At 40.3% G+C, this 22400-nt stretch overlaps 1 protein-coding gene across 1 annotated transcript in view; it reads right to left on the bottom strand.

The window, feature by feature from the left end:
* The window catches only part of LOC138965843 (uncharacterized), a 22915-nt gene extending 1234 nt beyond the window's left edge, over positions 1–21681 (bottom strand). Inside the window, exons 1-3 of the mRNA XM_070337941.1 lie at positions 21004–21681; positions 10030–10166; positions 1–1594 (exon numbers count right to left, since the gene is read on the bottom strand). The exon at positions 1–1594 is cut by the window's left edge and continues 1234 nt beyond it. Coding sequence (XP_070194042.1) covers positions 357–1594; positions 10030–10166; positions 21004–21500 — 1872 coding nt within the window. The 5' untranslated portion in view covers positions 21501–21681 and the 3' untranslated portion in view covers positions 1–356. The remainder of the gene's footprint in view (positions 1595–10029; positions 10167–21003) is intronic.
* Positions 21682–22400: the final 719 nt, after the last annotated feature.

Here is a 22400-nt window from a genome sequence, read left to right on the forward strand (position 1 = left end):
AAAGTGATAAAGTAAATCGTTTTCACTTTGTCTAACAAAGGTTGCAGCAATATTCTCTCCATATTGAATATATTTCGTCTTAAATGCCAACATTTAAAGTCCAGCTATCACCTTTTTCATACAGCGCATAAAAAGCCCGCCACATATTAATTTTTATCAATAATACCCAGAACACGTTCTACAATCATCACTACCACTAACGTCACAGTATTCGATGTCGCGGCAATAACAAAGGAAACTCTTAAAATCAGACACTTTAAAGGCACACTCATTCCCGTGTTTGGCTCGACATCTCAGATCTGGGCAGGCTTTTACATGGGATAATACTATGCACTCAAAATCCTGTCAGAGGTCCCTCAAGCATGCCCAATAATGGACTCCACGGAGAACTTCAGCCTGGTCTTTGCAATTGGCACAGCGGTCTGGACAGGCGGTGGCGCCACCATTCTCTCGCTGTCCGACAACTCGTCACTGGAAGAAGATGCTCTGGAGTGGCTGGAGGGGGGAGTGTTGGGGACAGGTGACACACTGCTTCTGTCGCTCACCACTGACCCGCGGTCACTGTTCTGAGCGTTGCTTGACCCGTCGTCTCGGCTACCCGCCGGTACCAAAGATCTGAACGCGGATTTTCTCGTTGAGAAATCGTCGAGCGAGTTTTGAGAATATTTACTACTGTTATTGGAGTTTTCAAACCAGGGGTGAAGTCGTTTGACGGTGGGTTGAAAACCACGCAGCAGAGAAGAAAACCCTCGAGTCGGAGAAGTTGCCGTGACAGACCCATTGGCACAAGATTTTGGCACAAGCGGCAAACCTGGTGGTCTTACAGCCGGGAGAAATGGAAAGGGGAATGCACAGAAGGACGGGTGCTGAGAAGGATGAGCAGCGCCTTGATTTTGCAAAGCAGTCATTCTCGGGTCTCGCGGTCGTGCAGTCATGACTCCGGGACCCACAGGAACCCCGCCAGGTGGGAACCCTAGCATCCCCGCCGCTGCTGCAGCTTGAAGATACATCTGATGCTGTTGTTGTTGTTGTTGCAGGTTTGCCCGTTGTTGCTGCAGCATAGGCTGCGACGAGCTATGACTATTGTGAGCAGGTCCAGCTGAGCTAGAAGCAGCACCAGGCGATGCTGAATTAGAAGGAGCAGAAGAAGAAGAAGAAGAAGAACCGTCAGGTTTGATTCCAGAGGCCAGCTGCTCGATCGCTCTCTCCAAGTTGCCGCCACATCCCTGCCACACCAGTTCCAGCACGTTGGGGTTGTGGCTGGGGAAGATCCTCTGCAGGAACTCTCTTGGGCTGAGATTGCCTAGCAACGCTCGCGGTTTGTTCATCAAGGAAGCAGCCGTAGGAGGCATCCCTCCCCCTCCTCCTCCTCCTCCAACTCCGCAGGCCATTCCTTGGAAAGCCGCTAGCTGAGAGTGGTTGATAGGGGGAATGCGTGATTTGGCCATTTCGAACTGTCGCTCTCGCTCGATCATCACCATCTCCAGGTCCTTGTCCGCAAAGCATCTGCGTTTGCGCATGCGCTCGTTCATGTATGGCGTCATGGTCCGCAGCGCCTCTGGTGGTGGCAGAGCGTGCATCCGGTTCCGGTAGGCTGCAACACAGAGAAAATACTTGCTGGCTCAGAAAGAGAAATGCACATCCATTGTGATTTTACCCCACGTAAATAATGTACATCCAGATACATTCACGAAATAGCATAAACAGTGTGTGTGTGTGTGTGTGTGTGTGTGTGTGTGTGTGTGTGTGTGTGTGTGTGTGTGTGTGTGTATGTGTGTGTATACGTGTGTGTGCGTCCGTACGTTAATGCAAAAAGTGTGTATGTGTGTGCGTGCGTGCGTGCGTGCGTGTGTGTGTGTGTGTGTGTGTTTGTGTGTGTGTGTGTGTGTGCGTGTGCGTGTGTGTGCGTGCGCGCGCGCGTGTGTGTATGCGTGTGTGTGTGTGTGTGTGTGTGTGTCAGTGTGTGTGTGTGTGTGTGTGTGTGTGTGTGTGTGCGTGTGTGAGTGTGTGTGTGTGTCCGGACGTTAATGCGAAAAGTACTATTCAATAACAGAACAATGACTTTCTCGCCAGCTGAGCACAGACTTACAGTATTGATATTTGGCCCGAGACCAGTGTTGTGCCAGCGCAATATAAGAAGACTTTTTCCCTGAAGCTATGCGTGTCCCGTTTTCACAACACGACAACCACAAAACCCATAGATCTGTTATCAGACCAATTTTTGGGACACAAATAACACAAAACAAGGCTATGTTCCGCATAGCTTCTCCTTCTTATTGAGTGTAATATTCTGTGATGTTCTTTGTTTATTCCCCAATAATATTCCCCATCGCGCCAGTCCCTTCCTTTGCAAAGAAAATGCTTAAAGAGGTACTGTCCACCTAAAGAAGTGTTTTTTTCCCTCACCAAAACGTTGGCCATAAAGCAAATGAAAAAAGTATGATGGGTTTTGGGAGAACTTGTAGATTTAAGGTGTAAGAAGTTCACTATCAGCGTCTATGGAACCAAAGAAGAGAATGTTCAACCAGACCTGTTTCAAATTGAAACCTTACATTTTTAATTTCAAAAATGTATATAAAGGACAAATATGGTCTACCAGTTAGAAGAATAACAGTAATTCCGCCTGAATATATATATATATATATGACCAAGTGCCAAAAGGTGCTCACAGAACAGAAGACGACTTTCTTTTACAATAAAAATGTTTCTAAACACGTGTGTCTGCTGAAAATTGGTGTGTGTGTGGATGAATGTGCGAAGAGATAGTGGACATAATTTCGTGTGTCTGACCTGAACGGTTTTGAAGTTATCTTTGTTTAAAGTCAAAAATAACGCCAAAACCGGCCATCTGAAAAAGGACATCGTGATACCTCGTGTTTTGAATATGCCACAGAAAAATAACAAGAAGCACAAATGAATTGCATTTAGTTTGATTGAATGCCTGAAACATCGCTTTACAGACGAGACCAAACGTCATATCTAAATCTCGAGAGACTTTTTTTTTTTTCGATAACCGAATTTTAAGGTGTCGCACGCAAGATGTGTCGTCATCACGGCATACATTTTTCAATCGCAGATATTTACTAAATTTCTTTTTCAAAAACTCTGGAATTGATGTCGACACGTCAAGCGATAACGGTGTATCAAACTGCTGTCTTTCAAGTAATCCAGCAAAGACTGCAGAACTTTTGAACAGCATTTTTGAAAACGATTTGAAAATTTCGTCATATCTTGCGTGCGACAAAATGTTCGGTAATTAACGGTTATTTTCTTTTAAAAACAAAATTTACATGTACAAAGATCTACTTCATCTACGGAACCACGTGACACATTCTGTGTTCAAAATTTGTGAAGAAATCACGAACCACGAATGCGCTATCAAGTGTTGAAATTATGTCGTCAACATCTTTTCAGATCTTGCGTGCGACACCATCTTGCGTTCAACATAAAATGTCACTACCTTATCGAGTTTAATAGGTAAAACTAACTATTTGTTGTCTTAGTTTAATCTTCTTAATTAAAAGCGTAATAAAACCGAACTTCCAAGATGAATTTTAATTGAGATTAGCGAAAGAGCGGGCACGCAAGTCGACCTTAAAGTAAAAGAATGATAACACGAGCGTTTGTCGTGTTGTCTTGCGTGCAACACATTGTCCAAAAAGGAAAATGTATATTTTTCTCAGACGTTTTTTAAGTTGAAACCTTGAAACTTCACACACATTTGGGGTTTAATCGCCCCCATGCATGGTAAAAGTCTTGTTGACCCTTGTCAGATTTCAAGGTCACGGCTGGGTCACATGTGGTTCAGAAAACGGATGAAACATATTTTTTCAGAGATTTTTGAAGCTAGAACCTTCAAACTTCAAACAACGCTTTTGCTTAATGATTGTTCAACATGGAGAATTCAAGGTTGATCCTTGAGAAATGTGAAGGTCATAGCAGGGTCTCGCGTGGGTAAAAAAAAAAAGGAAATTGTATTGAACTTCAATTTATATAAAACCAAAGTCTGGTTGATCTGTTTTAAGATTTAAGGTCAAATCTGTTATTTAAGGTCAAATCAAATAGAAATTTGTTGATGCTTAAATCTTTGAAACTTCCAACAGGTTTGAGGTTTGACAACTTCTGGACTTTGAAATCTGGTATGGTTGATCCTGGTAATATTAATTAGTCAAAACATCAAGATCAACAATTATAAAATAAGCACTTTCACCAATGTCAAGTGAGCAATAGCAGCAAACGTGAGTCTTATAAAGATTATCACTTTTTGTGTGACCTCAACTTGACCCCTCTGAATGCTCTCAATCATGGAAATTGACCACACTTTGATTATAACCAAACAACATCAAAACTTTGGAATGTGTGAAGTTTCAAAGGTGTTGCTTAAAAGGCGTTCGTGAAAATGACAATTGTATGTGTCTGACTTCAATGCGACCCCGCTGCGACCTTGACGTTTGATTTTATCAACCAGACTTTCATCATGTGTGAATGACTTCAAACACTATAAAACTAGTTGAAGAAATTGACAATTTTTCAAAGTTTAAGCCAGATGGCACTGCTGTGACCTTGAAATTTGACAAACATTAACCAGGCGGTCACCTTTTTTAGAAAATATCCTTAAAGGATCTTTAACCTTACTGTGACCTTGGAATTTGATGAGGTTTAATTTAACTTGCGTAGTGTGACAAGTTTCAAGGCCCTAGCTTCAAAAACATATGAGAAAACCTCATTGAAAAATGTATATGTTTGACCTCAACGCGACCCTGCTGTGACCTTGACTTTTTCAACCAGACTTTAATCGTGTGTGAACATTATACACTAGAACTGTGTGTATTTTCAAAGCTCGTGCTATAAACGCGCTGAATAAATTGAAAATATTCCACATTTGGACCAGATGTGACCCCCGCTGTGACCTTGAACTTTGACAAAGATTAACCAGCAGGTCACTTTTAATGAGGTGTTATAAAAATGCTGAAAGTATGTAAAGTATGTAAAGTCTAACTGATCTAGTATTAAAACATGTAAGACGTGACAACGACAATTTTCCAGTTTGCAAAGGAAATTTAACCTCGCTGTGACCTTGAAATTCAATGTTGTTTAATGTGATGTGCACCATACCTGGAGGTCATTATACTTTGGTTGTGTGCCAAGTTTCAAAGCCCTAGCTTTAAAAACGTGCGAGATAACCTTAATGCTATGACTCAGTGCCGTTTTGAATGATATAACGAACAAAATTATCGTTATTTGTAAAATCATTTGGGTAAATTTATATTTTCTTTTCGTAATTGGGTTCCAGCATCTGTTGTCTTAACAAAAATCACAATATCAGTCGTGTTTGTCAACTTTTATTTTTTAGCCCCTTTGTCCGCTTTTCGTGCGCACCTTTTGGCACTTAGTCATATATATATATATATATTTTTTTTTTTTTAAATTTTTTTAGCTAAACCATATATTTCATATCAAGGGACATTCCTTCCCGTAAAATAAGTTGGGATAATCATTTCAGATATGGCTAGGTTTTAACATGGGATTCTTATTTATACTTGGAAACATCAACATCAGCTGTTTGTTGTGAGTAGGAAAATAATTATGATTTTTTTGCAAGTGGCTTTTACAAAATTAGTTCATAAAAGAATTCCCAAGTAGAACAGATTTTACCAAGGCTGTTGATATTTTTTGTATGTGACCAAGTGGAAGGGTGGTCTTATCCCATGTCATTTTATGACAGAAAAATTAAATCGCCAAATAAATTTGGTAGCTTGAGCTGGTTTTAACCGGAAGTTGTAAGAACAGCATTCTGTAGTTGCAAATGCAAAATTGCATCATGTGCTGTTATGTACAACGCAATATGAGTGTCAATGTACTATATTTATCTGTTTGAATCAAGTAATATAAGCGTTCGCTTGAGTGTCCTTGTTGTGTGTTTGTTCTTATTGTATCGTGTTTCAGTTGAATAAAAATCTTGTTCAAACCAAATGCAAAATTGCCGGTCCTGGTCGACGCTTGCTATTCAGTGCGAACAATATCACTTTAATGTCTTGTCATCCCGATCTTCCTTTTTTCAGAAGCTAAACGAGATCTATACACAAACACTAATCGCCGTGTTTATTTTGGTGCCCATTACTGGCCCAGAGAAAAGGAGAACAGAAACCCAATCGTTAAAAAATACGCCGATGTCACAGATAACGCGTAAAGCAGAATCAAAGAGAAACCGACACCGGTAACCGGTGAGATAGCGGGGACCCCATGTCGATTCCACAAACATACATGCAGTCACGAGTCTGGATTCTGGGTCTCGTGCAGAACTTGACGAGAAGTCGCGATACGTTTTGTTCCAGCCTTGAGTTTACCGGCTGTGACTCAAAAACTGGTGAGCTTCAGAGGAAAACTGAAACACACAGACATGTCACTGAGACTTATTCCGAATTCTGAGGTGTCACTTTTTCGTTGCAGGCTGAAGAATCGAAATCAGGACCGGAATGCATAGCCCCTCCATAGGAGCCTAAATTGATGACGTCACTGCAATAAAGTCTGTGGACTCCATAAAGTCTATTATTTCTAATGCATGGACCGCGCATAGAGCCTTATGCCATCCAGAAAGTTGTAGCAGCCCCTCCTTCCAATAAGAGTTATGGAACCGGCTATTGGAGCGTTTATAAATGGCGGCTGCTTTCATGCCGATTCAGGATGAGAAGAAATTTGAGAAGCAACCGGATCTTTCTTGACCGCCTACATCCACTGAATCGTTACGACGACGTGGAACTGTACAGAAAATGCCGCTTTCGTCGGCAGGACATTCTTGCAATCACGGATGAACTGTAAGAGCAACTCGAACTGCCGAATCGAAAGGGTGCATTGCCGCCGGTTCTGCGGGTTATCTTGACTTTGGGTCAGTTTTTACGCATGCGGATCTTTTCAAGATGTGTGTGGCGAACTGATCGCGGTACATAATAATAATGATAATAATAATAATAATAATACGGGAATTTATAACATCAAACACAGCATGCAGAACCAGCAAGAGAGTGACTTATACCTTTATGGCGAGGGTACCGGAATGGATATAGTTTCCAAACCACGAAAGCCAAGTTTTATCAGGAGACGGGCTTTCCAAACTGTCTGCGGTAAAATAATGGTGTAAAACTGACCCGCCGCGAAGCATCACAAAGCTTGACGCATGCGCAGAGACACAGGATGACGGGGAATCCCTTCCACTATGCGCTCCACAGCGCTATGAAATCCAAAGAGTATGGGGGGGGGGGGGGGCTATGCATTCAGGCCCTGATCTCGTGTTTGCTTACGATCATAAGGAGGTGTCATGACTCCCATGTAGACCGCCGTCTAAGATATTCTTCTTCAAAGTATCTCTGTAAAGCCAGTCTCAAAAATATCATCAACGGTGTCTATTTCCAAATATTTTGAAGCTGAAATAATATCCAAACGAACAAGAATTCAATTCACAATGTGACAATTACAGCCCCAACTTGAGAATAATTAAGTGAAGCCTTGACATTCTGAAAAGTAAGTTACACTTCTCTATGTCACTGAGCCCAAGGTTGTGTGAAGAATTTGAGATGTTGTCATTTCCCCGTGAGACTTTCCTGCACTCAGAAAACTGACATTTTAAAGAAACAAGCAAGGAAATGTCAAGTGTGTATTTGCCAGTTGTGTTTTGCACCATGAAAACATGTCCCAGTTGGGTGGTTTATGTTTTTGTTATCTAATTTTTTTATATTATTATTATTATCTTTTTTATTGCTTTTTCTTGTTTAGCTTTTGTTTTAAGGTTGTTGTATTTGGGGGAGGGGTTGGTCTGCTTGATTTTGGGCAAGAGGTCGGGCTTTTTTTCTGTTTTGTTTCTTGAGACATTTAAAACTTTTTTTTTTTTAATTTGGCCTTTTTTCTAGCTTGTTTTTGTATAATTTTTTTTAAAGTTTTTTTTGTGTGTTTTGTTTTTTTGTAACTAATAACTTAGCAAACCCATGTAGAGTAGACGAGTGAAAAGTATTTATGACAAAGAAATTCATGCTCGATCTTTTGTCAATACCATTCCAGCTTCTTCTTCTGCGTTCGTGGGCTGAAACTCCCACGTACACTCGTGTTTTTGCACGAGTGGAATTTTACGTGTATAACCGTTTTTACCCCGCCAATACCATTCCAGCCATAAATGAAATCACTCAACGTCTTTTATCCCCCAAAGGCAAAAACCATTACGCAAATTGCTTTTGTGAATATCAGAGGTTCTCTTGTGCTGATTGATTAACCAGAAAACCAACGTTAACATAAGGCCACCTTGTCCGTTATGAATTAGGGAGAACGAATTCCAGAAAAGTTTTTGAATATCTTTGGAACTGTCCCGGTAAAACACAAAAACAATGTTTTCTCGCGCTGATCACGAGCACAGTGAGAAGAAAACTTGTCGAGCATATATATATATTCGCAGACAATACACAGAAAAAGATGTCCAAATGGTACCCCATGCAGCTGAATCCCAAGCACTGACAAAAAACGATCCCGCAACATCTTGTAAACAGTCCGTAAAAGATGTCCAAATGTTTCTCTGTGTTTATCACAGTCTACTGGCACGATAATTTCATTTCCCTGGCATCTCCTAGACCGTCTACACACGAAACAGGCAACGGCTGTAACCCCGGAGTGCACACGGTGCAGGAATACACCCCCACCACGGGGCAACATACGGACACATTTTCCGATCCTCCCCGAGTTTACCTCCTGTTTCAGCCTCTCACCTTTACGCGTTAAGTAGGAGTCCCTCGACAAATGTCAGGTCACGAGGTCCCCTTTGCATCTTTCTGATTGGCCAGGCTTGTCAAAATACGTCTTCGCCATGGCGTTTGCGTAAGGCTGGGAACATGGGGGTTACGGTATGCTTTTGTACGCCACGGTGTGCGAGTACAAAAGGAAATGGGTATCGTGTTCGTGGGACGTATTTGTCGGTGTGGTGTAAGTTTACGAGGGAAGAGCTTGATCTTTTCCACACCTTGCGAATGTGTCTTTGGCTATAGGTAACTGACGGCCATGTATCGTGTACAGGACACTGTTATTATTGGTCGGAGCTGACTTACAAAATTCAGAACCTGTCAGAGAAACTGAGCGTTAAATTGTAGAAAACACTGTTGCCCAAAAGTTATCGAAGGTCATACTTCCAGTTTTTTTGCGAGTCTCAAAGCATAAGCAAGCACGTCACAGTGCTTCTTCAAGATACACTGCAAACACTCGCATATGAGAGTAATTCAGCTTTGAATGTCACTATGCCTGATATAAACGTAATACATGAATAAAGTTGCGTTCCAAGCTGCGTGTGCATATAACAAACACAAACACAGAGGAAACCAAACAACTCAGACAGACAGACAGACAGCAAGACAAATAAAAGAAAATGAATTAAAACATATAGATATAATTTAACCGCTAAGTATAAAAATCAACGTGCAGTGAATAATGTTTGCTGAATTGGGTTCAACATTGAAATGATTGAAATCGTACCCCTTAGAATATTCCTAGTAAATGAATGTTGTTGTAGCTACCTGAGACATCTCTGCAGCAGTTTAGGTTGGTTTGAGAGATTTCCAATTATTGTCCTAGACAGTTTTTAAATTACTCATAAATTACACTAATTGTGTTACCTGCTAGTATGTTCCTGGATAAGGAATGCTGCTGCAGCGACCTGAGGTGTACATGCAGCAGTTTACGAGATTTCCATTTATCTAACTCAATGAATGATAAGTTACATTAATCATTGGCTAGTATCTCCCTGGATAAGGCGTGTTGCTGCAGCGACCTTAGGTTTCTCTGCGGAAGTTTGAGTTGCTGTAATATAGTTCTACAGAATCTACCCATTCAAAACTGATTAATGAATAGAATTTTTAATTCATCATAATGATCTTACCTGCTAGTATGTCCATGGACAGAGAGTGTTACTGCAGCGACCTGAGATGTCTCTGCAGCATTTTACATTGTTGTAGGTGATATCTACAATTGATTCCATTTTTTGAATTATTTCAAACTTACCAGCCAGTATGTCCCTTGACAAAGAGTGTTGCTGCAGCGACCTCAGGTGTCTTTGCAGCAGTTTACGTTGCTGCAGGAGGTTGGCTGCGTTCTTCACCTTGGCTTTCAGTGGCCCCGACATCTCTGTCGCCTGGTGTCTGCGCGTGCACATACATGAATACAATGAACATTTATTTTTTGGCGTAAGCGACTTTTTCTGCTTCCTTGAAAAAAGTGTACATTAAAAAGCATCATTATTTTTCTTCGATATCTACTCCTTCAAAGGACAATACATCTCAAGTATATTCTAATATCAATATTTTCAGTTATCGGTGTTTTAGCACTTGTGGGGTTCACGGCGGTGAACTAGTCTGCTGAGAGATTATTTATCTAATTGTATAATTGATCCTAAAACAAATGCTATATAGCAGGGTTTTCAATGGGACAATGGACATTTTGTTAGTTTCATATAGACTAGTTAGCATGCATATGCGTGTGACTAGTTTAACTTGCTTCCTATACTTTCGTTCAAATTAAAAAGAAAACACACCAGTAACCAGGTTAGGTACGTTTATATCTATAATCAATATTTCGGCACGTTACTGCCTTCTTCGGGATGGTAAGCTCATAACTCATAACTCATAACTCATAACATTTTATTGATCCAACAAAGGAAATTAAATTGGTCATCAGCACATATAAGTCATTAATTAATAATTATAAAAGAATAAGAGAAGAAAATTCATAAAACCCATGATAACAAAAAAAATATCTAAAGTAATATATGTACAACTACAATACCCTTTTTACTTGCCCACATGACACACCGACACACCAACACACATGCATACATACCTACATACATACCTACCTACATACATACATACATACATACATACATACATACATACATACATACATACATACATACATACATACATTCCATGTTAAAGTGTAGTTAAGAACATCACAGTAAGTATATCATTGTTTGGATTAACAGATAAGTTTTTATGTCAATGATGATAACAACAATCCATAATTAACGCTATTGCACTACCAAAAGAAGAGACCAACCAAACACATAAAACCAATCCCAGTAATCATCATCAGTTATCACAGGTATCACAGTAGATTAGCCATCAGGTAGTTAGACTCAATTGGGCAAAGTATAGTGTCAACACCATCACAACAGTGCTAAAGCTCATTATCACAGCACTAGTTATGATCAAAGGTCAAACAATCATGGAAAGAAAGGGTATAAAGCTTATGGAAAGAATGGAATGACATGTAATGAAATTGTAATATACAAGAACAAAGACTATAATATGCTTGATTTTCATTACTAAAGCACTTCCTTCAATCTTTCAAAAGTCACACACGACAATGCTGTACCGCCTACAAACTTAAACGAAAATTCCAATAATTCTACCTCGTCCCCAGAAAGTAAAGTAATAATATTTGATGACAATAGGGATTATTGAGAAACAAAATTAGCACGCATTCACCGCGAACATACAGTCACCCACTTCCATATTATCTCAAATCTCAAACATTAAATCTGGCATATCTTGTGGTCATAATGTATGGGTTGTGCCGGATTCTGCTGCGTAGTGCTTAAACCACAAACAAGAAATGTGCATGAGTTTTGCAAGAATATACATTTTAGGATGGGCTGGACAACTAAACTGCAAACGAGAATATGCAGATAAAACACGTTAGGAACATTTCCAATGGTTTTGTTGACAGAGGAGGGAGACAATTATGCGGTTTAGATGTACGAGTGTGCTTCAGTGTCATCCTGATCAATGTGCGCGAACAAAACATTCAGGATTATGTGTCATTAAACCGATGTCTCTTCCCCTTTATCAAATATTACACGCGACGAAAGCAGAACGAGAAGCTCCAGCAAAGCACACACAAACACACACACACACACACACACACACACACACACACACACACACACACACACACACACACGACACACAAACGCACTACCATTCACCAGTATCCCTTCACACAATTATATATACGTCGCTGAGTGAAGACTCTTTACCGAACAATGGCAATGTATCACTTATGGAAAACATTCTACATGTATAATGAAAGCGCAAAGGGAATATCGGCAAAAAAAACAGTGTTCTCCTGAGAGGACTTTGCAGCACAAATGATTTATTTGTCCGGCACTTAAAAAAGGCAGGATGTGATTAAAGTGACAGCGTTTTTCATCAGTTGCATGACATTGCTTGGAAACCCTCGCAGTGTATTTGCATGCATACGTGTGTGTCTTTGATTTTTACCCTTTCGTTTTTCGCTTTTGCACAGGGACTGCCGGGCAACTGAATAAAAATTGCATTCTTCAAACGTTTCCCCAAAGTCGACTGGCTCTGCCGCCTATCAATGCGTGAAATAAAAGTTCACCACTGTGGGGATTCTTTGCCTTTAACAAAACGCAGACACATACATCAGACAGTTACAAGTGCGACTCATTTGTGTCTGTGGCAAACCCTTCGTGTCCATAATTTGGTATACTATAGGAGTATAATATTATGTGGTGCATGCGAGGACTGGAAGGAGATCACACGTACATTTCAAACTGCGTGATAACTTTGAAAATCAATGTTCGATCTCAGCCATTACACAGACAAACAGACATAATGTTAAATAAACACACAGACACCGACACACACGCACGCACGCATGCTCGCACGCACGCACTCACGTACGCACGCATCCACACACGCACACACTCACGCACTCACGCAAACACATGCACGCACACGCACACGCGCACAGACTGTAAATAGAGAATACTACATGGCTTGCTGTGTCGTACCAGATTTACACGAGTTGTTTTTTTTAAATATTGAACTGCGAGCGAAAGCGAGCTGTTCACTATTTGAAAAAGCAACGAGTGTAAATCTGGTACGACACAGCAAGCCATGTAGTATTCTGTTTATCCTACATACTGTACTTACGTGTATTTTACTGAAAATGTCCTGCAGTCGAGGCAGCTAAATTGAAGACGCTTCTAAAGCCTCGTGCAATCTATTACGTCAAAGTAAAGACACGTCACTCTGAAAGTGTGGCGTGACGTGTTAGTTCTAAAAATTCATCGAGGGTAATTAGCGAGCGCAATTTTTTTTCTGTAATGACGTTTGTCTCGGTAACTTTGGCATCATAAGCAGTGGAAAAACAGGTTCCTGCCAGACTTGCTTGACATAACCTCATTTACATGATATACTCACGTGTGATTTGAACGATTATTATCTCATGGGTGTCTCTCTCACGTATGTAGGATAAATTGTTGGTATGTGTCCAAGTGGAAGGTTGCTTGTATCCTATGTAAAAGCGTAAAGGGCTCTGTGGTGCCTGACAACTGCGTTATATACGGAACGGAACATTTATTTAAAGCAGAGCGGTGGAAAAAAAAAAAAGCAGATCGGTGGTTCTGTTATAAATACGTATCTCTTTCAGACACTAGTAAAACTGCGAGGCAGCAATGATGGGAAGGAAAGAGATACATTTCTTACACAATTGATTACGATGTCACTCTTGAGCGATGGAGTGGTCTAGCCATCCATTTTCAATTTCCCAGCATGCCCGGACTTCCCTGTCTGGGCTCATACGCCCTGATAGGACAATTAGTGGTTCCGTCACACAGTCTCGGTTAAACACAGTTTCCATGGCAAAGAGAGAAAGTTTCACGATTTGTCGGAGTGTCTTGACTTTATTTTACTCAATCACTTCCTCGTCGAACTGATTTTTTTGGTCGGGCAGCGCCGGAATTCGAGGAAGCTGTGCAAATATTTACCCCAAATGAAACTAAGTCATCCTGACATTTATATAATTTACAGGAAATGCTCAAAACCAGGACATTTACAAAATTCCTGAAAATTTCAGTTGATTTGTAAATTTCCTGTTTCACATTAGGGATTTCACAAATGTTCTTAAAATTCTAGGACATTTGTTAATTTCCTGAAATTAGCATGCCACTTTTTTACGAATTATGTACTGCACAATAAAACATCAATTTCACCGTGTGACGTTCGAACTAAAAACACACGAGTGTGAGATGTGTGCTCTATATATAACCATAACATCATATTGTTTAATAGGTACTATCAGAACTAGCACAAAAAAGGTAACTCAAACGACGTATCTGATAAAATAAATGTGTCATGTAAGAAATTGCTCAGTCGGAGTTAATTGCTATACGTTATTTGTTTTTTTGACCAGAATATGACATTTCACACAGATATGTAGAGCTCCTTAACCGACATTTTAGACATTGAGTGGGTTTCTTGACCGACTCTCAGGCAAAATGATGCAGGCTTGCGATATTTCATGCGACAATATAACCAACATATCGATCGTCTGAACCCCCTTTAGGAAACGTCTTTTATTTTTCTTGATAGCGGAGTAGGGATAAGAAAAACAAGCAAGCAAACAAACAAGCACACAATTAAAAAATATAAATAACAAAAACAACAACAAAAGCCACCGCCGGTGATAATCAAATTGTCCGGAAGAAACATGAACAACCGTTCACAACATTAATTCACTGCGATATTTTCTGCACAGTTCATGCACTTTCAGCGATACATCAGCCTTTGAAAATATTATAGTCGATTTTAGGTCTTGAACTGAATAAACAAGTATTTTGTCAGTCGTAAACAGATTTTGCATGGCTTTCATGATAGCAGATACTACTGAAGTTATTGCTTTTGAGGAAGACCCAAGAGGTACATTATTGTCCTTGAGATCTGTTAACCCAAAATTGTCATGTATTCCAAATCCTGTTGCTTCCCGTGCTATTCAGCCCCTTTACAACAACAAATCGATGCCATCCCCCCCCCCCTCTCTCCCCCCTCCCCCCCCCCCCCCCTGACTTTCAAAGTTACGTCCTACTTTATGATGCGTGAGTTACAACACCAAATCACTCTCGGAACATTAGGATTTTCTTCACGGTTAGCCTCATTTCTCTCAAATACGCTTGCTTTCGCAGACAAAACTAACGATTTTTTTCTTCTGTCTGAGCTCTGTCTCCAGGGAGCCGTAACGAGATTAATGCGACTCACTGAGCAAGTCTAGACAAAGAAATGGAGAGCGTAAATTCCGTAATTCCTTACACACGACTGGATCCACGAGTTTGTTTATGGTTCTGTTATGTATTTATCTTGAGCCTTTTCCTTCTTTTTGTGTGTACATTTGAAATGAAAATGTATATTTTCTTTCTACGGCATCAAAATATCCATTAAGAAATGCATATAATAAGAAGCTTCCAATACCTGGTGAGCAACACACACAAAAACAAACAAAAACACAAAAAGTCAAACAGTTAAGTGAATTAAATTCAACAGTAACAACAAAATGATTTATTTTATTTTTTAAATCGTAACGCGATTATTTGAGGAAATTTTACAAGGACAATAGGTATCCGAAATACACCTGAGGGAGCGAGAGAGAGAATAATTATGTGTGTGAGAGAGCAAGAGTGCATGGGCTTTTACATTTATGGCCGTTTTCCCCCGCCATTTTGGAAGTCATACTCCAATTCCGGAGGATGCATGATGGGAGTTTTCGTGTTTCTGTACCCAAGCTACCATGCACACTCTGCCATGGATTACAAGATATGTATTTCGTGAGTACTTGCATGGTCTTGTTCTTGCCTGTATACATGTATGAAGTAGAGAGGCACTATAGCATGCAGTTTTGCAATTGCATACGTTGACTTGGGAGATCGGTACAAATTCCACCGGGATTCGAACCACGAACCTTCCATGTGGATGGCCGACGTCCCAACCATTAGCCTGCGTGCCCGTCTATCTGTGTGTTCAAAGCAGCGTGTGTGTATGTGACGAGTATATACTGTGTCTGCATACATTGTCTTCATTCGTCCTTCCTTCCTTCCACCCTTCCTTCGTGTTTTCTTTCTTTCCTTCTTTTGTTCTTGTTAATCTGTTCGACTGTCAGCTTATTATTATGTTTTCTCATTAAGAAGTTCACATTTATTGTGTGTTCTTTCTTTTTACATTTAGTCAAGTTTTGACTAAATGTTTTAACATAGAGGGGGGAATCGAGACGAGGGTCGTGGTGTATGTGTGTGTGTGTGTGTGTGTGTGTGTGTGTGTGTGTGTGTGTGTGTGTGTGTAGAGCGATTCAGAGTAAACTACTAGACCGATCTTCATGACATTTTTCATGAGAGTTCCTGGGTATAATATCCCCAGGTATTGTTTTCATTTTTTGAATAAATGTCTTTGATGACGTCATATCCGGCATTTTGTAAAAGTTGAGGCGGCACTGTCACACCTTCATTTTTCAATAAAATTGATTGAAATTTTGGCCAAGCAATCTTCGACGAAAGCCGGACTTTGGTATTGCATTTCAGCTTGGATGCTTAAAAATTAATTAATGACTTTGGTCATTAAAAATCTGAAAATTGTAATTAAATAATTTTTTTTATAAAACGATCCAAATTTACGTTTATCGAATTCTTCATCATTTTCTGATTGCAAAAACATATAAATATGTTATATTCGTATTAAAAACAAGCTCTGAGAAATAAACATATAAAAATTATGATTAAAATTAAATTTCCGAAATCGATTTAAAAACAATTTCATCTTATTCCTTGTCCATTCCTGATTCCAAAAACATATATATATGATATGTTTGGATTAAAAACACGTTCAGAGAGTTAAAAAGAATAGAGATATAGAAAAGCGTGCTATCCTCCTCAGCGCAACCGCTCCCGCGCTTTTCTGGATTGTTAATTTCACTGCCTTTGCCACGATCGGTGGACAGACGATTCTACGAGTGTACGGTCTTGCGGAAAAAATGCAATGCGTTCAGTTTCATTCTGTGAGTTCAACTAAGCTTGACTAAATGTTGTATTTTCGCCTTACGCGACTTGTTGTTTCTTTCTTTCTGTCTCTCTTTCTGTATTGTTTCCCGAGTGTGTATTTGTCGAGTATATGGGTTTGTATAGATTGTCTTAATTCTGTCTATCCGTCTGTCTGTCTGTCTGTCTGTCTGTCTGTCTGTCTGTCTGTCTGTCTGTCTGTCTGTCTGTCTGGTCCTTCCTTCTTTCCTTCTTTCTTTGTCCGTTTGTTTGTTTCTTTCTTTCTTCACTATTTCACTGAGAATTATAGCTGTCGGTACCTTCAGATGGCTACCAAAGACCAGATTTTCTTAGACGTCGGAGAATGGACTGGAAACTGTCTGATTCTCGGCTCCAGTTGAGACATCGGGGACGCAGAAATCGGCTTATGCCCCTTGGTAAGGTAATGGTTTTACGCGGCTCAGCTCACTTTTTTTGGAAGGCGTGATGTGAATTTCGCTTTTACCCGATTTGTATACGGACAATCTCTGCTTTCGGTGTTAACCAGAACTAAAGCAGGAATCTGTTTTCTGCTTTTATCTGAATAAATTATTGCTGTCCCTTCTTTTCACCGAACTTTGTCTTTTCTTTATATTTCTCCCTCTATATATACAATCCTCTCAAAAGCCTATAATGTATTTGCATTGATCACTTCATTTTTATAACTCTGAATTTTTTTTCCACACAACTCTGAATATTTCGAATTGCTTGAAGAGAGCCAAGGTAAACCAATGGTCGCACTCTCAGTTTTTATCATTGTGATGCTCATACAGGCTTTTTAATTAAAATCGTTGAACAAGTCACGGTTAAGTGACACAAGCAGTACATAAAATGTAAATGAAACGATATCGTGGTGCACACAAAACGAAAGGTTGATCTGTGATAGTCCATTTTCAACCATCCAGTACTTCACATGCAAACGATTTCGATTCACCGTCAAAAATTGGTCACTTTTATGAATTAATTCCTTAACGGACACAAACAATCTGAATGCACAGAAAGCATTCAGGACGGTGATATTTGGTATGTGCCAAAATAGACGGATGATCTTATCCCAGTTAAAAGCCTAACCAGATCTCAGATGGTGAGCTGAACCGTTTTCATGGAAAGGTAGGTGCTGTTAAAGACAAGGCTGCTGCGTTTTGTGTAACATTTTTCTCTCTGTCTTTCTCTGTCTCTATCTCTTTCTCCCATTGACTCTCTCGCTCTCTGCATGTCTCTCTGTCTCTGTCTGTCTCTCTGTTTCTGTCTCTCTCTGTATGTCTATTTCTCTTTCCCCATGCTCTCTCTCTCTCTCTATCTCTCTCTCTCCCTCTCTCTCTCTCTCTCCCCCCCCCTCTCTCTCTCTCCCTCTCTCTCTCTCTTTCCTCTCTCTCTCTCTATCTCTCTCTCTCTCCCCCCCCCTCTCTCTCTCTCTCTCTCTCTCTCTCTCTCTCTCTCTCTCTCTCTTCTTCACATCTTCACAATATTTGCCTTGTACTTTTTGTTTTAAGATCAGAAAAGTCTATCAAAATAATGATACATTTCATCTAAAAGGAGAACAAGTTACGTGAAATATAGAATTCGGATTCATAACATTCACTTGTCTCTATCGTTCATCTTCGTTTAACAAACGGCAAACAAACAAACACAAAAATAAACAAACAAACAAACAAGCAAGCAAACAAACCAACAAACAGGCAAATACATTTCTTTGTCGTACTCGTACACTAAAAAACGATGAACAGACACGTTTTCTCCTTCTCAGAACACCCATGAAAAGATCAAATAAATGGTTTGGAAGAATCACATTCCCTGCGAGAATCCCGCACACGATGTAAAATACCTCATTAAACCTAAAAGCAGCTCTGATAGACACTAAAATCGACGAAAATCATAGGTTCACATTCCCAAGCACCCCAACTATCCCTCCACTCTCTTCCCCCAACCTCACTACTACCCCCAACCCTCCGCCTCAAGTATACGACCACCAGGCAAGATCGGAAGAGCAGAAGTGTCAATTCTCCAGAGCCGCGCTATCTCGCGATGAAACGCGAGAACAGTTTTAAGACAAAACTCAAAGGGACCGGTGTGTATGTTTGTTGCACGCTTAGTTAACAGCTCGCCTGGAAAGGCAGAAATTATGAGGAAAACAGACAACCGCCATGAGAGCGAAGCTAGAACTTTCCAGAATAGCGAAGTGGTAAAGGCTGTGCAGTTGCGAATCCCGCCGTTCTCGAGAAGCGGCCGTGGTGGATAGAAAAAGGGGTTCAGTATATTGCGACGGTATAGACGTTCTGGATTCAACCTCGCTATTCTTGGTCCGCAGTGCTTTCTTTAGTCGTAAGGAATTCAGATCATAAAGTCTGCTTTTTCTTGAAAGCTGACTGTCTTCGTTGGTGGGCGAAGGACGGAAAGTGAAGATCTTGTGCACGTGAACCAAAGCAAATTAGTGTAACACGACTTCATGTTGATAGAAACAGGAGTTGAAGTTTGTCGATGGTGCAGTTTTGGCAAAGCCATCACGGGAAGATACCATGTGCTAAGCAGCACCTTAGGACACACAACAGATGGGTCATAGTTTTATGGATATTCCAGGAAAGAGAGAACAAAGATGTGAAAATAATTTAGATTCATCAGGGTCTGGTGTTGCAGATTTTGAGATAGTGCCATCGAAAATAAATTGAAATCCATGCCACTAAAAGAAGATCAAGAAAACGCTGTAGGTCCTGATAACAGAAATCATTGGACGTAAAGAGTATGGGTGGTATTTTGCTTGATTTATATATATATATGTGTATGTGATATCAAAGATAAAGAAAGCAAGAAGCACACATACAGATAAAGGCTCCAGTAGTGAAGCAAGCATAAGAATATAATAGTTTCAAGAAGCTTCTGATAAGTTGTGAAGCAATAAAATAAAAGTAACAAGTTTCCACAAGAATTCCGATCGCTTCGGTGCGAAAGGGCCGTGACCAGAAGAAGTTGGATGAGTTATATATTTAAAAAAAAAATCAACAACACAGAAATGATCCTCATTACTAAACACTTAATAAAAACAAAATAAAGCTTTAATTTCACGCACGTACAAACGAAGTTTTGGTGAAATACAAAAACACAGCCAGCGCATGCCTTTCTGTGCAGCTATAAATAGTTATGTTTAAATACGGAAGTTGACTTTGTGCTTTAGAATAATGCAAAATATTTGAAAAAAGCCACAGCCCCCTTACCCCACAATCCACAAGACATACCAACCCCCACTAACCCCCAAGGACTGTTATAGATACGAACATTCTTCAGAATATTGTCAGAAGAACAATAAACACAAATATACGGTAATTTCCTATGGGACAGCGTCTGACAATTGTCAGACAGAGGAAGAAGAATATAGAACAGGCGCGTCAAACGCTATCAGACATCATGCCAACACCAGCAGATAACGCTACAAAAACTACTGTGATGATGATGCTGTCAGTTTGTTATTGTTTTTCTTTTTGTTTTGTTTTTTGTTCCGTTTGTTTCCTTTTATTATATTGTATTTGTTCGTTTCTTGTTTGTTTGTTTTTCTTTGTGTCTGCCTTTCTCTTTTTCATTCTTTGATTGTTTTCGATTTTTTTGCTCTGTTCTTCCGGATCAGGACGATTTGGAAAGTACCAGAGAATAAATTAACCCTGAATACAATCTGAAAAGGATTGTTTGAATAGCTTTGCATATCGTTTTTTGTGTGATTAGACTGCACATACAACACGAAGCATTCTCTCGTTTTAGGAACAAAATTAAATGGCGCGAGCAAATCTCTACCCAGGTGAAGATGATTGATGAATTTGTTGCAAATATCGATGATGATGATGATGATGATGATGATGATGATGATGATGATGATGATGATGATGATGATGATGATGATGATGATGATGATGATGATTCCTGTCCTAACGGCCTGTGTTGTCGTGCCTATTAGAGACTAGATAATAGGATACGATAGCATGCACATGATAAATTATGTTTCCTTTCCTTGTCCGTTGTAACACCCCCCCCCCCTCCTCTCCCCTCCTCCCTTTTCCCTATTTCGTCTTTCTTATGCGCATTATTTATCCTCATCACATTTGTTCTCTATTTAGTCACAAACTTACCTTCGGAGTGCCACCTGAGCCGCCATGATGCGTTGTCTCTCCACGACCAATAAACAGTTTGCACACTGACAGTCGCGCCATCTGCAGTAGCGCTTATGTCCCTTAAGGCACGACACCACGCCATGGTTACGGCAGCGCGCGCATTTTGGCGTCCTTAGCAACCGCTTGACGCCATTGGAAGACGATGTAGACGATTTGCTTTTGCTGTTTGAGCCAGATTTAGCCGCGTCATTTTTTGAGGCGTGATTTTCAGGTTCTCCGTCGTCGACAGTTTCATCGTCAACGTCAATGTCTTCATCGTCGTCATCGTCGACGTCGTCATCGTCATCGTCGACAATGATGTCATCCTCCATGTCATCGCTGAACGTGCTCTTGTTGCTGTTGCTGAACTGAGAATCGTCGTTCACACCTAACATTTCGTTGTCGCCTTCCGCAATGGCGGTGGTGGTGGTGGTGTCGTTGTTGTTGAGTGGAGTTTGTTCTGTTGTCTGAGACATCCTGAAATATATATATATATACAGGTACTGTAAGTAAAGTTTTAGTTAGACGTAATTACAAAGTAATCACTTTGCATTGACACACGCGAATGTGAAAGGTTCTTTAAGGCACACTCCTTCCTGTGTAAATGTAAACAGTGCGGCTCGCCATTCCAGATTTGGCCAGGCTTTTACATGGGATAAGAACACACACCAGGTACCCCCCCCCACCCCACACCCACACCCAATCCCGCCCCACACACACAAGGTCACTTGCCAGTAAGAGACAGCTCTTGTGCAATTTGTGGGCAGTGGGATTTTTTGTGTTGGTTTTCTTAAAATGGAACCCCTGATCAAGTCCCAGGTTTCTGGTACGTCGTCTTCGAAGTCGACATAACTGTCATCCACAGTTTTCGCTTGAAATAAATATCAGATACAGTCCTATGACTATGAGTCGTTAAATTGACAACAACGACTCTGTTACATAATTCAAGTGCCCTAAACTTTTGTCGTTTTTCATGAATCAATTTCAGTTTTCGTGAACACCTATATAATCATACTTACACCTTCAAGGCAAGAAGCTAATGCGAAGTTTTCCAATAAAGGAGTTTACAAATAGATTAAACAAAAAGTAGCAAAAGTGTTTGATTTGAAAAGCAAGAAAGATGTATACTGTGTAATAAAAAGTGTCGTTCATATTAGTTCTGGAAGCATTCCATATTGCAATAAAATGTTTTAAACAAATCTCACGTACACACAGAACGAACTACGAACGACTGCATAATTATGCATGAAAAGCGAATAGCAACAATAAAATTATGTTGAATGAAAAAAGCCGTGCAAGGTGATGGTAAGAGAGGGGGGGGGGGGGGGGGGGGTCAGAGCGAATGAATGGGAGGAAGATCTTACGGGGCATTACGT

This window comes from Littorina saxatilis, linkage group LG5 (genome assembly GCF_037325665.1).
Source record: "Littorina saxatilis isolate snail1 linkage group LG5, US_GU_Lsax_2.0, whole genome shotgun sequence".
NCBI lineage: Eukaryota > Metazoa > Mollusca > Gastropoda > Littorinimorpha > Littorinidae > Littorina > Littorina saxatilis.